This window comes from Helicoverpa zea, chromosome 25 (assembly GCF_022581195.2).
Source record: "Helicoverpa zea isolate HzStark_Cry1AcR chromosome 25, ilHelZeax1.1, whole genome shotgun sequence".
In the NCBI taxonomy this organism is placed as follows: domain Eukaryota; kingdom Metazoa; phylum Arthropoda; class Insecta; order Lepidoptera; family Noctuidae; genus Helicoverpa; species Helicoverpa zea.
Window position 1 is genome coordinate 5,636,076 of NC_061476.1, and position 15,264 is coordinate 5,651,339.

General features: G+C 38.2%; 4 protein-coding genes across 4 annotated transcripts; 1 reads left to right on the forward strand and 3 right to left on the reverse strand.

Moving 5' to 3' along the window:
• Nucleotides 1-31: 31 nt before the first annotated feature.
• LOC124642784 (dynein axonemal intermediate chain 2-like) lies at nt 32-1,918 on the reverse strand. The gene has a single exon (XM_047181432.1). It carries the CDS (start codon nt 1,916-1,918, stop codon nt 200-202), a length of 1,719 nt encoding a protein of 572 aa, XP_047037388.1. The 3' UTR covers nt 32-199.
• On the reverse strand, nt 1,785-4,560 carry LOC124642785. Its single transcript, XM_047181433.1, has 5 exons — nt 4,295-4,560; nt 3,795-3,964; nt 3,113-3,300; nt 2,359-2,797; nt 1,785-2,220 (listed from the first exon to the last, which is right to left on the reverse strand). The coding sequence occupies exons 1-5, from the start codon at nt 4,384-4,386 to the stop codon at nt 2,141-2,143; spliced, it is 969 nt and encodes a 322-aa protein (XP_047037389.1). The 5' UTR covers nt 4,387-4,560; the 3' UTR covers nt 1,785-2,140.
• A 4,515-nt stretch (nt 4,561-9,075) lies between these two features.
• Nucleotides 9,076-9,911, forward strand: LOC124642730 (protein lethal(2)essential for life-like). The gene has a single exon (XM_047181336.1). It carries the CDS (start codon nt 9,184-9,186, stop codon nt 9,730-9,732), a length of 549 nt encoding a protein of 182 aa, XP_047037292.1. The 5' UTR covers nt 9,076-9,183; the 3' UTR covers nt 9,733-9,911.
• A 521-nt stretch (nt 9,912-10,432) lies between these two features.
• On the reverse strand, nt 10,433-11,269 carry LOC124642729 (protein lethal(2)essential for life-like). The gene has a single exon (XM_047181335.1). It carries the CDS (start codon nt 11,162-11,164, stop codon nt 10,517-10,519), a length of 648 nt encoding a protein of 215 aa, XP_047037291.1. The 5' UTR covers nt 11,165-11,269; the 3' UTR covers nt 10,433-10,516.
• Between the last annotated feature and the right edge of the window lie 3,995 nt (nt 11,270-15,264).

Consider the following 15,264-nt stretch of genomic DNA (forward strand, 5'->3'; position numbering starts at 1 on the left):
TGGAAAGTATTGTATTACTATTAAAACAATGTTTTAAAAGATAAAATTTATTATTTCTTAACCACAAGTTGGTATTACAGAATAACTTAAAGAGTACACGGTATAACCTAAATGGGTAGGTACCAATTCCTTAAACAAAAATAAATTAAGCAATTATTTCTAATAAATGAGTTATGTCTTAGCGATAATATAAAACGTATCAACGTTTTCGCCCTGCTTCAGCCATACCACTGCGACGAATTTCATCAATAACATGCTTTCGATATTCTTCCTCAGCACTTTTGATCAAGGCCTCGTCATCAGGCTCGACTTCCACCTGCGTGGCCTCCTCCTCCGTGTCTCTCAGCCTCAGACGGATCTCCTTGATCCGAGCCGCCAGAATCTGCTCCCGCTTACACTCACGGTCATAGTTCTGCAACATGTATGGCTTGTCATTCGAATCTGACGATATCAAACCTCTCGATAAAGATACCAAGTAAACTATTCCCTCCTTATCTCCCATGACGACCAGACGACCATCTGCGTGCGGAACTACCTTCAACAACGGCTGCTTTGACAACGCCATACTCAACACAGGTTCACTGTAGCTGCGCAGTAGGTCGCAGTAACGAAACATTCCATCTTCTGATACAGTCATGTAACATGTTAATCTTTCTGGCGCCCACACAGCATCCATGAGCTGATGACGGTGCCTATTCCCCGTTATAAGGGGGCTCGTCCGTATATCATCGCTCCACACGTGCACAGTCCAGTCCCCACAAGTCAAAAACATTTTAGTAATACACGGACTTCTGTGTACGGCCCGAACTGGTCCCAAATGTGCATTATATGTTCCAGTCATCAGCTCTTGTTGGGTTTTACCTTTACGGTTTATATTAAGAACTAAACCAGTTTCGGTTCCAGCCAAGAACCTTGTGGGAAGCGCGCGATCAAACTGCATTGAGGTAATTCCTTCTGCATTAGCAGAACTGGGCACTTCTCCACGAGGTACTTCCACTGTCATAAAGATAGACTCCATTGGTTCCGACAGATCCCGAATATCAAACCATTTGCAATGTCCGTCACTGGAACTTATGAAAAATTCATTATTCAGACGTGACTGTATGTAAAGAATCGCTGTTATCGGATCTCTGTTCGCATTGTGCGTCGGACTTATAGAAACAGGTTCTGCTTGTGCTCGTATATCAAATACACAGACTCTACCGTCATCGAGACCTCCAACTATAAGCGCAGGATTAACTGGCGAACAAGCGATGTCCCAGCAAGCTGTTGGGGGTAAAAATTCAAAATGTGGGGTAAATGGATTTTCCAGATCCCACACAAAACAATGGAAATGTTTGTTTACTGGTCCTTTTGCAGGATAAACCTTAGAACAGTAGGTAACGACCAGTTTTGGATCGTCCTCGATGGTCCAGCGCAAGCCTGCGACAGGGCGTTGATCCGCATCTCTGTACACATTGTTAAGCTTTGCACTAGGTTTTTCACAAGACACCGTTTCCGGCATACCTTTGAAGTACTGCTCATAAATTTCAATGGCATTATTTTGTCTGAGGAATTTTATGAATTTTGGCGCCAGCGTCGTGACAGCGTGGATATAAGTGTCCTCGCGTTCGATGCGACGGCGATATCGAATAGTTTCTTCTTCAATATTATAATGTACATCCTTGGGCCAGCCACCTTCAGAGTGGTTGATACCCCGAGAGGACATGTGAACTCTTTCCGTGTTCACTACATGTTCAGACTTGGGTAAGTACATCTGACATTCACGATTGATTGGATTACGTAAACAATATTTTCTCTGTTCAGCTTTGTTGGGCTCCATCGTATCCAACATTGTTTCTGCTGTCAAACTAAACTGAGGCTGTTTACCGAAATTTTTTCGTTTCAAGTCATATGCATATACTATAGATATGGCCATGTTTCAGCCAATTTATTTAATTCCTATATATTTGATATAAATTCAGTTGTACCAGGTTTTTACTCAATTCAATTCCAACTTCACTGCAATTTTTTGTGACAGCGTCAATTATTTTACTTTTCAGATTTATATAATCCATAAAGGTCTGTGATTTAAGGCCGAGTATAGTCTTAAAATTCTGAAAAATAATATCTTCTTTGTATAAAACTTTTCAATTGACTTTCAAGAGTATTTGACTCCGATCAGAAATTCAGAAAGTTCATCATTCAGCTTGATGTTGTGTAACACTTGGGGATCTGGCTCTGAAAATTAAAAAAAAACAGAGTTACTTTGCATTCATAATAATAAGGTAAGAAAAGATCACCTTAATCCATGATGCAGGGGAGGATTCTTAGATGTCATCGCCAAAAATCCTAAATCCCTGTTTAAAAAATACCCACCTAAAGGTGTAAATGTGTTTATTATTTCTCCCTTCACATCCAAAATAGGATTTCCTTTAATATCATTAACATCAGCAAAAGCGACTTCTGGTGCTACACTCTCTACACGTAACGTGCCAGCATGTTCCGACATATCAGTTAATTCTTCTACTTTCTTCTTTTTAACAACACCTCTTTTCTTTTGTGTCTTCTGCTTTCTTTTGAGAGATTCATCATCATTTTCAGAATGTTTAATACTGAGAACTCTAGTTACTTCATCGCGAATTTTACTTTTTTCTTCTTCGGTCAGATCTATGCCGCTATCGTAGTTTCTAGCATACTTTGTTATTGGTTCGTCATCATCGCTGCTAGATTCTTCTAACCCTGATTGGACTTCGAGTTTTACATTCTGAGACTTGATGAATTGTCTCCACTTTTTTATTAGGTCATCTGCAATTGCCTGAAAGAAGTTGTTGTTCTATTAAAACTGCTAGCCATGTATAGATAACCATTTTCAGGATTCAGTGCCCAATGGGTAAAACAATACTTTATTTCTAAGATTTGCTGGTCATCTGTCTGTCACCGGCCTTTATCCCATTGATCTCAATAGTTGTACAATAAACATTTTATTTGTCGCTGTCACAAAAAATAATCGAAACAAGAATTAAATTTTATAATTAATGGGCTAGGTGTTTTTTTAAACAATGGTATGTAATCCTTGGTAAGTGATTCAGTCTCGCACCAATTTTTTATGTGAATTACAAAAACTACTTACAAAATCAATAGGTTTAGGTATCCGCAGCAGATAGTGTTGTGGATGAGCCTCCAACATCTCACACTTGGCGCAGAGGTCATAGTCGGTGCAGTTGATGCATTTGTAGCGGAACCCCACAATTGACTTGTTACAGCTATTGCATACTATGCCACTGTGAGCTGCTTGATACTGGTCTGAATCGTTGGCACCTGAAATTAATATTTTAATAGGGATAATGCAATGTCCATTTGTTGTTGGGGTGGTTGACGTTCTTTGGGGGAGGCATATGTTCAGCAGTGGTAGGCATTTGCCTGATATAGAGAATTTAATGTTATTCTCCTAGCCTTTTCCCAACTATTGTATAAAGGTGGGCTTCCTGTCTAACAAGATGCAACAATATGGAGTAACTTGTCATGACAAGATGCTTGTCGTTATATGAGAAAAGGCTGGGCAGATGATGATGATTGGACTAGGAAATACTTTTTTTGTTTGTACTCTAAAGGTTCCAAAACTACTGAACTAATTAAAAAAGTCTTTCACTGTTGGAAAGCTACAGTCTTCCCGAGTAACATAGGCTATATGTTAGTCCTTCCCACTGGATATGTGTGAATCCATGGGGAAACAGCTAGTAATATAATGAAGGACTCATAAATAGGTCAGTGGGTCATCTTAGAAACATAAGAAGTAGAACAAAACCTCATACCATCAATCACACTTCCAGAAAGACATAAAGAAGGTACAGCATCAGCACACAGGTGCTTATTCTTGATGCTAGACGGCGAGAAGTGGCGGGAACATACACGGTGGGTCAGTTTCTTCAGATCTTTCTCCAGCAAGTCCACTCGACCTATGGCCTCTAGCCATTGCACTAACCTGGGTAAGAGACAAGGATATTGTGATAAAATAGTCATTTCTGCCTCGTTGATCTAGCTGTGGACAAGGTCTCGGGTTAGATTCCTGGGTCAGGCCAAATCGCTTTGTGGGTTTAAGAAACTTTCACAAAGCAGCCCAGTGCATTGGAGAGCTCGTGCCTGCCTGATCTCTCTGTCGTGTCGGATTACCGACCCTTCATACTATGAGAGAGAAGGAATAGTGAGTGTACATTTCTGCGCAAACACTTGTGCACTATAATACCTATATAAGAGTTGGCTCATCATATAAGATAAGCCGCTGGCCGATAATCGGCTGTAAATATTTACTAACCGGTTTTGCTCCTTAGGTAAACTGTAGTAATAGAGATGTTTACTAGTTTTACTGTTCCTGCCGCAACCATACACGCAGCAATAGTTTACCATATTTAAAATTGTCTTATAATATCATTACCAATACCCTTAATTCAAACAAAAATAAATATAAGACGCAGGGAAAAAAAATAAACAATAAAAAAAAGTCGACTGACAGTGACGCGCATGACATTGCACAAGAGTGTTGCCTACTAAATTATCATTTTTTTTTGTATAATGTTACAAGTGCTTTAATAATATGATTGAGGAGGAATAACGAAGCATTCGTAATGGAACATGGAACATCATGCGAATATGACATCTGTGCTGTGTGGCATCGTTTCGTTTTTGCTATCAACAAAAATAGAATAGAATAGATAACTCTGCTAGAATCTCTTGGTAGATTTCGATTGCAGTACCCTCTAGCGTTGAATAGCGGAACTTAAACTTTAACCTACAACGGGATTGATTTTGAAGAAACTTTTCAGTAATTTAGCCAAAAATAATTTACATTTTAGTGCATTTATTTATCTTTCAACATATCATTTATATTTTTAAATATTAGATTTAAAAAATAAATAAAAAATCATTTAAAAATATAAAAAATAGATGGCCACCGATATCGGGTCGGGCACAGGGTCCAAGGTACCGGTGGTTAGGGTCCCAGAGACAGAAACCTCCTCACGATACGCGCCGTATCAAGGAGTACTGCCTTCTGAATCAATCCCTTGATCCAGCCGCCCAACGAGAGCCTCCTGAGGTGTTGGTCGAGGCTCTTGGCTATTAGACCATTGGCCGTAATGACAATCGGCACAATAACAGCCGTGTCGACATCCCGCATGGCGACAACCTCGTGCGCTAAGTCAAGATATTTTATTTGTTTCTCTTTCTCAGCTTTCACGAGGTTCTCGTCATGCGGGACGGCGACATCGACTATCATCGCGCGGCGCGCTAATCGATCTATCACCACTATATCAGGCTTATTGGCTGCAATAGTCCTGTCAGTGATGATAGATCGATCCCAGTACAACGTGATATGGTCCTTTTCGAGAACTCGGAGGAAGAGGTCGGGCGCATACCTGTAGTACGGTACCTCAAGATCTACAAGTTTGTATTGCAGAGCAAGCAGCTGATGGATGATCTTTTGATCTTGGCCACTTGGTTATGCCTGTGCACAAATATTCACCGTTAGCCAAACGAGAACAACCAGATATAATATGTCTGATAGACTCACCCGGATGGTGACATGCCCGACATATGTCAACCGTCCCATCTTTCATTATATACCTCCGGTAGTTATTCGTCAGGATAACTTCGTCCATAATTGCACATACAAACCCTTCGGTTTCTCCAAATAGGTAACCGAAGCGTAGCCAAGCTACGGACGCATTGAAGTCTACATCGGGGCCATGAAGAGCCCCGAAGAAGCGTCCGTGTAGCTGTTTGCTCTGCCATACCCCTATGCGATCATGGGTAGTTAGTACCACAGGTCTGCGCCAGTTGTTCTCATTTGCCAACGATAGCGGGGTGAGTCCTTTGTCCACTACTACCATATCACGATGCATACCCACGTCGCTTTTGAGAAGATATTCTCTGAGACTGCACACCTCACGGTTGTGGAGCGTCTTTGCATTTAAAAAGCCTCGGCCTCCACATTTCCGTGGGATGTACAGTCTCATCACCGACGATCGTGGGTGATGCATTCGTTCTGCGGTCAGCAGTGTGCGGACTCTCCTATCCAAGGCATCCAATTCAGTTTGAGTCCATTTGAGTATGCCGAAGGAGTACATCAGGACTGGCATGACCCAACCATTACCTATAGGCGCGAACCTTGTTGCCGCCTGATAAGGAACTTTTTAGAACCTTATTCAGGCGGCCAAAGAAACGCTCCCGTAATAACTGTTTCATGACAGCCACATTTATGCCTAACCCCTCCGCCATACCCAAGTATTTATATGTATCGTTTGCGGAGAGTGATCTCAGGTTTATAGAATCTGAGAGTTGTACTCCCTCAGATTCCACAATTCCCCCTCGCTTTACATGCACGACTGCACATTTTTCCACACCGAACTCCATCCTGATGCAACTACTGAAATTTTCAGTGATCTTCAATAGCTTCATCAGCTGCAGTTCTGTGGTGGCAAATAGTTTCAGATCATCCATATAAAGCAAATGGGATATAACCTGACCCCCTCTCCGCAAAGGATAGCCCAGCCCCGAACCCTCTAGCAATGTGCTTAAAGGGTTCAAGGCCAGGCAAAACCAAAGTGGACTCAAACTGTCACCCTGGAATATTCCCCGCTCGATCTTAATATGATCGCCGGTCCCTTCAATTTGTCTACATCCTGGAAAGTGAAGAACCGTTCTCCATTGCTCCATACATGACGCAAGAAAGGCGCGTAGAGTTGTATTTATTTTATACAACTCCAGTACCCTCTTAAGCCATGTATGGGGGACCGAGTCGTAGGCCTTCTTATAGTCTATCCAACATGTCGACAAATTCTTTCGGGATCGCCGAACCTGTTGGCTGATGACCATATCAGTGAGGAGCAGCTTCTTAGTAGCACGGGACCCCTTCATACATCCATTTTGAGAAACTGACATAATGGAATACTTTTCAACAACAGTGTTACTACAACAATAATTTACATTATTGTTGTACTAACACAACTTTCTTTATAGATATAAACAGAACACCTTCAACACACGACCTATGACGAGTTAGTCCATGAATGAAAGAAAGGTGGTGAGATAGATACCTGCATATTATTATAATACCTCTACTACACCCAAAAACCACGCTTACTACAAAAGTGCTGATGCTGACCATACCGAGAATCAAACCCCGTCTACTGACTATTTTATTTGTTGCTTTACGCTTTGGCGGTGTTTTTGTATTACACGCATGCGATTATAAATTACTCAGAATGTATTGCCTGCCTAAACTACTGGTAGGCGTGATTAACAATAAGTTACGTAACATATTCATTTTTAATATTAGGTGGATTTATGAGGTATGGATGGTGGGTTTATGAGGCTATCTTTGGTAGTTGTTACGGGTTGTCAAAAAAGCCAGAAAGTCTGACAAGATAACCAATCTTACCAAGGGGTTTGAGTTGCCCGAGTAAGTGGGTTGAGGTCAGATAGAGAGTCGCTCCTTGTTAAACATAATCCATCTAGACTAGAAGCCGACCCCAACTAAAATACTTGGCCTTAGTTTAGAATGAAGATGAGTTAGATTTATGACTGGAGAAGTATGCGTACCTACAGTGTACCTACACCTACGTGAATATTAACCTAAGTTCAGCTCTTTTCTGTGGTCCCGGTACTCCTGAACTAGGCAATACGTATTCTTTGGTAGGCCTTTTATATAGCTACTACAGTTAGTATATACATACCTAAACCTACTTATTTTAATTTAATGCAACCAAAATATTGATATCACTTTTGTGGTTAAATGGATACGATATGATACGTGCGGTTTAAAGTGGCGCCTACTGGCTTATGCGGTTAATGAGAAACTTAATAATTATGCCCTAATCAGACAAGAAACTGTATTACGAATGCTGATACAATACGTTTTAGGGATATAATTAATTAACTGGACCTATCCCACGGTTTTTGAGCACCGTAGATATCTACTATATTTCCTGTTCCTGAATATGATATGCCTAATGCCTATGGCACCCGGAGATAGTGTATCTTTCCAACAGTGTTTTCTTTTTTCTAATCTGTTCAGTAGTTTCGTAGCCTTTAGGTCTCAAATAAATAAAACCTTTTTATAAAATTGGTATATTATTGTTAATTGGTTATATATGGTCGTGGTCATCACTTAGAAGTAGAATATTGTGTTCATTGTGTATGTGATATACGCACCTGGTTGAATCTGTGTCTACCTTCAATGAAAAGATGCTATATGCCACTGTAACTCTCCCAATGTCTCTGGTACCTATGCTCGTTTAGATAAATACTACACACAAGTAAATGTCCCCATGATAATGATACCTTATTGTCACGAAAATATTAATGTAAAACCTAAGAAAAAACAAAAGTCTTTGTCAATCATTTTCCCTAGCATCTGCAATGGTGACCTAGGCTGCAAGACCCACACGTAACTTTAATTTACTACGTAAATGCAATGTCAAGTTTCACACGTACGACATTAATTTTGACCAAATATCGAGTGGCGTTTATCGAGAGGAGAATTATGGATTAAGAATGTTATGTCCATGAGATGAAAAATATACCATAATAAGCAAACATCTGTTAAAACCCTACCCTAAAACTGTACCTACAAACATAAACAGGCGTAGGTATATGTTAAAGAGATTTACGTAAAAACATTAGATCTGTTTATGAACTTTTAAATATTCGAAACCTTAATAATACAATCTTCACAGTTATAGTAAGATTAAAGTCAAAGTCAAAGTCAAAATCGTTTATTGAAAATAGGCTAGATTCTAGCACTTTTTCACGTCAAAAAATACAAAAGTAATTAAGTAATTAAGTATTAGTTAAGTATGGAACACAACTATTATACCTACCTACTGTGGTTTTTTCAGTCTGTAATTTTTCAGATGTGTCGATTTCGGTAAGTCAATAACCTATCCCGTTTTAAGGGTCAAGTCTAGAATGTAATGGAACACGTCTGGCTCCCGGCCGATCAATATCCACCCCACACAGACACATGCATCACGTTACGTAGGGCTATGCACACAAGCGCAGAACGCACTCCCGACACTAGATGCCAGACAAAGCTTTCAGTATATAAACTCGCCGGCCGGCGCAACAGTACGTTATTCCCAGTGTAGCAACTCGGTGAAAAACAACTTTGTTTATACTCTTAAACTAAACTCTAAAACAATAACAATGTCTCTGCTACCATTCTTGCTCGGAACCGCTCCTCACCGCCTCGCTGACCAGGAGTTCGGGCTCGGAATCTCTCCCGATGACTTGCTGACTGCTGTCGTCGCCCCTATGGTGGCTCGGGATTACTACAGACCCTGGAGACAGATGGCCGTCGCAGCCAGGGACATCGGATCCACCATCGTGTCAAACAAGGAAAAGTTTCAAGTCAACCTGGATGTGCAGCATTTCGCTCCCGAAGAGATCAGCGTGAAGACTTCTGATGGATACGTGATCGTCGAAGGGAAACATGAGGAAAAGAGGGATGAACATGGCTACATTTCCCGCCAGTTCACCAGGCGTTACATCCTGCCTGAGAACTGCGACCCTGCTACTGTTGAGTCTAAGCTGTCCTCTGATGGTGTGTTGTCCATCATTGCTCCAAAAACTCCTCCGTTGTCGAAGAACGAGAGGTCTGTCCCGATCTCTCAGACTGGGCCCGTGAGGAAGGAGATCAAGGACGCGGCCAGCCAGCCCACTGCCCAGACTGACGCCAACGGCACAGCCAAGTAAATACCAAGTGTCTCCAACATCTCGAAGATCGCTCGTTCTCTGTGTGCCCCACCTGTGCTTCGCAAACCTTTTTCTATTCAATTTTAATGTGATAAAAATCGACTGATTTAAAATTTATGTGTAAGTACCTATTTTAATTAGTGTTGGTAATTTTTTTAATAAATTTTCCTATTGCTGTATTTTGGACTTTAATTTATCATTTGTCCCGTGTATTATTCAGGCAAAAGGTTCAAGATTGATTCGTATTATGTCATGCCCGAATGCGACTCTGTAGCAATAGTTATTAAAATTCCATGTCTAGGGTTCGCTAGGTGATTTAAACCTGCAGCTCATATAAGAAGAAAAATACCGATATGTCTAGATAGAGATCACATGTTTAGTCATAATAATCAATTAATAGTAAAGAACGTCAGCTATATCGTTTTCTACTAACCTTTTAATCACAGATTCGCATGTATCAAAATGTTAATGTAGGATTTGTAGAATTTAATCCATCAGTTAGTATTGTTTGTTAGTAAATACATGCGTACAATCTTTCCTCATATCCTAAAAGTGTACAACTACTAGACATATCGGAAAATAATAAAGTAACAAAAAATATGTCATGTGAAAGTTATTGCCGGTACTTATTTACTAATTGAAACCATTTATTTTTAAGGTGTGGTTATCTTTATAGATTAGGAAATAAAACTTACAGAGATATATTTTCTTAGAATTTATTTAAGAACTAAATTACAATCAGTCTTCAATTTAAAAAGTTACTAAAAAAATTACAACATTTAAATTACGGTTTAGTACAGAACTCTTGGTCACCGGCTTCACATTCAATAGTTACTTCGGCGTCGGCGTCGTCTTTACTTTCTTTAGATTCTCTACGAACTGGGCCTGTTTGAGTGATGGGCACCACTCGCTCACCCTTCACGGGCTCCACCTTCCTAGGAGCGGATACCGTGAGAATACCATCACTGGAGAGCTGAGAAACCACTTCCTCAGATTCCGTACCTTCAGGAAGGGAGTACCTCCTCACGAACTGCCTCGACACGAACCCATGCTCATCCTCCTTTTCTTCATGCTTTGCCTCAATAACCACGTAGCCATCAGCAGTCTTCACGGATATTTCATCCGGGGAAAAGTGCTGCACATCGAGATTCACTTGGAACTTATTTTTGTCCGTCTTGATGGTGGATCCCAGATCTTTGGTCAGCCGCGAAAGGTGTCTCCAGGGTCTGAAGTAGTCGTGCATCTGCCAAGGCGCCATCATCGATGTTAGGAAGTCGTCGGGCGTGAGAGCCAAGCCAAAAGCTTGGTCGAACAGCCTGCTGCCACGGTTTTGAGGGCATTTTTCTTCTGCTAGTACCAAATTTCTGGTGCTGGTGCCAAATAATATAATGGCGATAGTTAGGAAGTATGAAAATCCGCAGAAAGTCTTCATGTTTACGCGTAGACTGTAGTTGCTTCGCAGTGGGAAATTCTTAGATTTGTTCACTTCGCTTGCGAGGTTGAAATTACTGCCAGTCGGCGCCCTGTCGGCGTTTATATACCGGCCACGCCATCTAGCGACGAGCAGATGTTTCTGGAAAACTCTACTGCATTCATTGACGTGCATGAACTATAAAGGACCACGTTTATTTGTGTACATGACGTGTTGATAACTCATATTATCATCAAAACAATGACATTGTGCTCTCTCATTGGCCGAACAAGTATACCTGACCGATTTGTTATTGCGATATAGGTACATTGATAAGTCATTCATTATCACGAAATTTCATAATAATTACAGATAACTGTTGTTGTTACTTTATCAATGAAAAATTAAGTAAACAAAAAATCAATACCTTGAATCATGCTTACACACTTTGTACAGAATAATCAGGAACTTTCTATAAAGTTACGGATCAAGTTGGAACATTACATGTTTGAACACAATGACATCTAGCGAGGAGTAGAAAACGTAACAAGGAAAGTCAGTGCCCTTTAGAACTTGAGCGAAAAATCGCTGACTGGGACAACTGATCCCGAATTTTCCCGATACTTCTGTTATTGATGCTATACATTGGTACATTTTGTGGCTAATCTGTATCGACTGCGTAAACGTATAGTATTTGACACTAAATGAAATTGAAAACTAGCGATATTAACATACAAAAAACTGACCCTTTCTACAGGAGCATTTAGTTGTTTGGAGTTAATTCAGTTAATTAGGTAAAATAAAAGTCGTTTAATTTCATGTATTTATTGGAGTCATCTTTTAAAAAGTTTGTGGGGGATTTGTGCATTTAGGAAATAAAACACCAACTTCTAAATATTGGTATATTTTCAAAAATATTGTATTACATGACTTGCTTATCTATTTACAAAAATAAAAACAAAATGAATATTAAATTAGTTTTACAACCGCCGATTCACTACAATTAAATAAAAAAGTCTAAATATCAATGAACCAGTTATATTGGGCTTGACGGTAAACTTATAAGCTAGGTATTTACAAAATTTCGCCTCGCATACAATCTTGTGAATTCCAACACTCTTTTGAAAAATAATTTTGACTATTTTCTCATATCTTTTGTAATATGTATAGTGCATCATGATTTAGATAGGAAAATAAAATTTATGTTTTATTTAGATAGCTAAATAACTATGAAGATTTTGAACATTATACATATTACAATCAATAGAATATAGTTTATAGTGTTTTTTATAACAGGAGGCAGCTGTGGCTATGAATTAATTCATCAAATTCTTATTGGATTCCTTCTCATACTAAAAACACTGAAACCACTATTTTACTCTATATTTTTTGATTGTCATTTTACGAACAAATGATAACTTTAGAAGTTACGTTCATATTTCGCTTTCTGTAATTATAAATCAATATGATTGGATGTCATATATTTGTTTATATACACAAAAGTGAATTATTTATAGCCCATTGCCTCCTGTTACAGCATAGAAGCCTCGTTTAAATATAAAAAGCGCACAATAACTATATATAAGCGGTCTGAGCTTGTAGTTATGTAAAACACATGATGACTGATGCAAGTGAAATTATAAAATAATATCTGTCGGGGAAATATAAGTATTTTACTTTTAACATAGCTCTATGAAGCACACATTAATTGTATAGTATTTTTGTTTTCTAATTTGGCTGTTTGCACCATTGCTAACTCAATACATTTTTAAAAAATATTTAGATTTATTATCGTTTTGTTATTATCGTCGTTTTAAAATGTTTAGACCTCTGTACAATACATTTATTATTTATTTTATCATTTACAATAAAATAAATAATAAAAAAATGGTATAAATTGTAGGATAAATCGGGTCTTTCCGAGACTGAAACCTGGGTGATGAAAAAAAATTGAGATAAGGGCAGGAGGAGGGGATTGTAATTGTGGTAAAATATTAGTTAATGGTGTAAACAAGCCTTTGACTCTACACTGTTCTAATAACGTTCGTTTCAAGAATAAAATAAGATATGGGATGGTCAGTCTTCAATGTTTTTGAGCATTCAAACTTGAAACTGTTGTTTTCTAGAACTTTCCCAAATACATTTTATTGAGGACAAGTTAGTATCAATGCTATAACTATATTAGGAGAGTTTAAGACTGTGTTAAGACATCTCAAGTAGCAAAAAATATACCTTCGTTACTTGGATGTTTTATTAGCTTTTGATACAGAATTTGTACTATTGTTAAACTAATATCTTCACGTCCATAGAAGGTACATTCTTTGGCTTCTAATATATTGATACACAAATCGCACTTGCCTCAATCATCATGTCCCGATTAAGTCTAGCCTACCTTATTATCTAGGTTCGTTTATAAAAAAATGTAGTAACATTCCTACGGTGTTTTTTTTTATATAAAAAAGCTAGAAAAACATACCGTTTCAGTCGCTCTGGGGCTTGCAGGTACTTCAAAATAGACTTAAAATAATTAGATTGAACACAATAATTCAGAGATCATTCCACGGTGAGTTTGTTTCAATGACCTTTTTTTATAATTTAATATGGGTCTAATATCAAAATAATAATAGATACGTTCATAAATTCAAAAATACTGGTCCTTACATAATAATACTATTGTAAATACAGATACATAAGAAAGAAATATCCAATCAGTCATTTCGTTTGGTTCATAGCTTTGTTACAATAAAGTTATATTAAAACCTGTTATTTTTAGTTACGTAGTGAAAGCAAGGTTTTCAAATTATATTTAAAAATATAGGATTACCATACAAGCCCCCTTTTAACATTACTATAGATGCAGAGATGGTTCTATACGTATTTAAATAAATATTAGTTAATACGGAACATTGTGATAATGGAAAAAGCATGATTATGGAATTTTGAGATTCTAAATCTAATGCAAAATGACAACTGCAATGTTATATTACACTGTTTTATGATAAAACATTAGTGTTGAAAATGTATAAGCGTGTGCACTGATGATCAATGTTTTAGACTAAGATGAGTATCTACAAGTAGGCGTAGTAACTACACAATTTAAAATTATAAAATACATATTTTGAAACTAATGAAAGGGACCATATTACTTTTGCATGTGTGTGCATGACGTGTATAGCTACAAAAAATTACGACTCTGAGATATTTTTGATACGTCCTCCGGGCGTCACGTGCCATTTGACGAGATTTTATAGTGATGACAATTATATTATGGAAGATAATAATGTTAGTACAAAAAGAACCATCTCTGCAAGCCTCAGTCATCCGAGTTTTCGGCAACATCCTTCACCTCGCACTATTGATATCAGTGGACGACACAAACTGCTTACATGTTCATTTGATTTATTAAAGAAAAACTCTAGAAATAAAAATGTACTGACCATAATTTTCATTAAAGGAATTAAAAATATTAATAAAAAAATATCGATTTTTTGGCAGGTATTTGGACAGCGACAGCCGTGTCAGAACTTTCAGTTTTTTGTTAATTGCACTAGTAACTGGTTTAATCCAGATTCACTGAGTTTCGTCCCGCGTTGAGCAAGCGTGGTGATTAACGCTCAATCCTTCTCCGCGCGAGAGGAGGCCTGTGCCTAGCAGTGGGACGATAAAAACACTGATGATGATGTAAGATAAAATGATTAGTCTTTAAAATCAATATGAACATGCAAACAGCGTTCAAAAATATAACCACATTCAACATCAACATTGTATATTTTGTTTAGCTCATACAAAATCTAAATATACAGCTTAGCCTACATTACAAATAGTCGACAGTCGTACACGCGGCTACGGCATCCCACTTACTCTTACTGAATTATATGGAACAAAATATTTTAGTAAATATATCGAAAATTGTTAGATTGAGGTGCTATGATGGTTTCTTGTGTTGTGTTCACATTTTAAAGGTAGATAATTATCAAACGAAGTTAATGGTTCCTGAGTATTTCATACTTATTAAGATTTTTTATCTAATATTGTTTGCCCATTTCCAGCGGTGGACGTGTATGGGCTGATTGCTAATTATAAACATTATAGGATTCTTCCTACAATCCAAAAGAACTCTT

Bases quoted from the DNA above. Each gene is read 5' to 3' on its own strand.
- LOC124642785 (XM_047181433.1), bottom strand. From the start codon at position 4,386: ATGGTAAACTATTGCTGCGTGTATGGTTGCGGCAGGAACAGTAAAACT. The intron at 3,301-3,794 runs GTATGAGGTTTT...TATTAATTTCAG, and splicing joins TTCTGGAAGTGTGATTGATG to GTGCCAACGATTCAGACCAG. The intron at 2,221-2,358 runs GTGGGTATTTTT...TTTAATTTTCAG, and splicing joins AAACACATTTACACCTTTAG to AGCCAGATCCCCAAGTGTTA.
- LOC124642730 (XM_047181336.1), top strand. From the start codon at position 9,184: ATGTCTCTGCTACCATTCTTGCTCGGAACCGCTCCTCACCGCCTCGCT.
- LOC124642784 (XM_047181432.1), bottom strand. From the start codon at position 1,918: ATGGCCATATCTATAGTATATGCATATGACTTGAAACGAAAAAATTTC.
- LOC124642729 (XM_047181335.1), bottom strand. From the start codon at position 11,164: ATGAAGACTTTCTGCGGATTTTCATACTTCCTAACTATCGCCATTATA.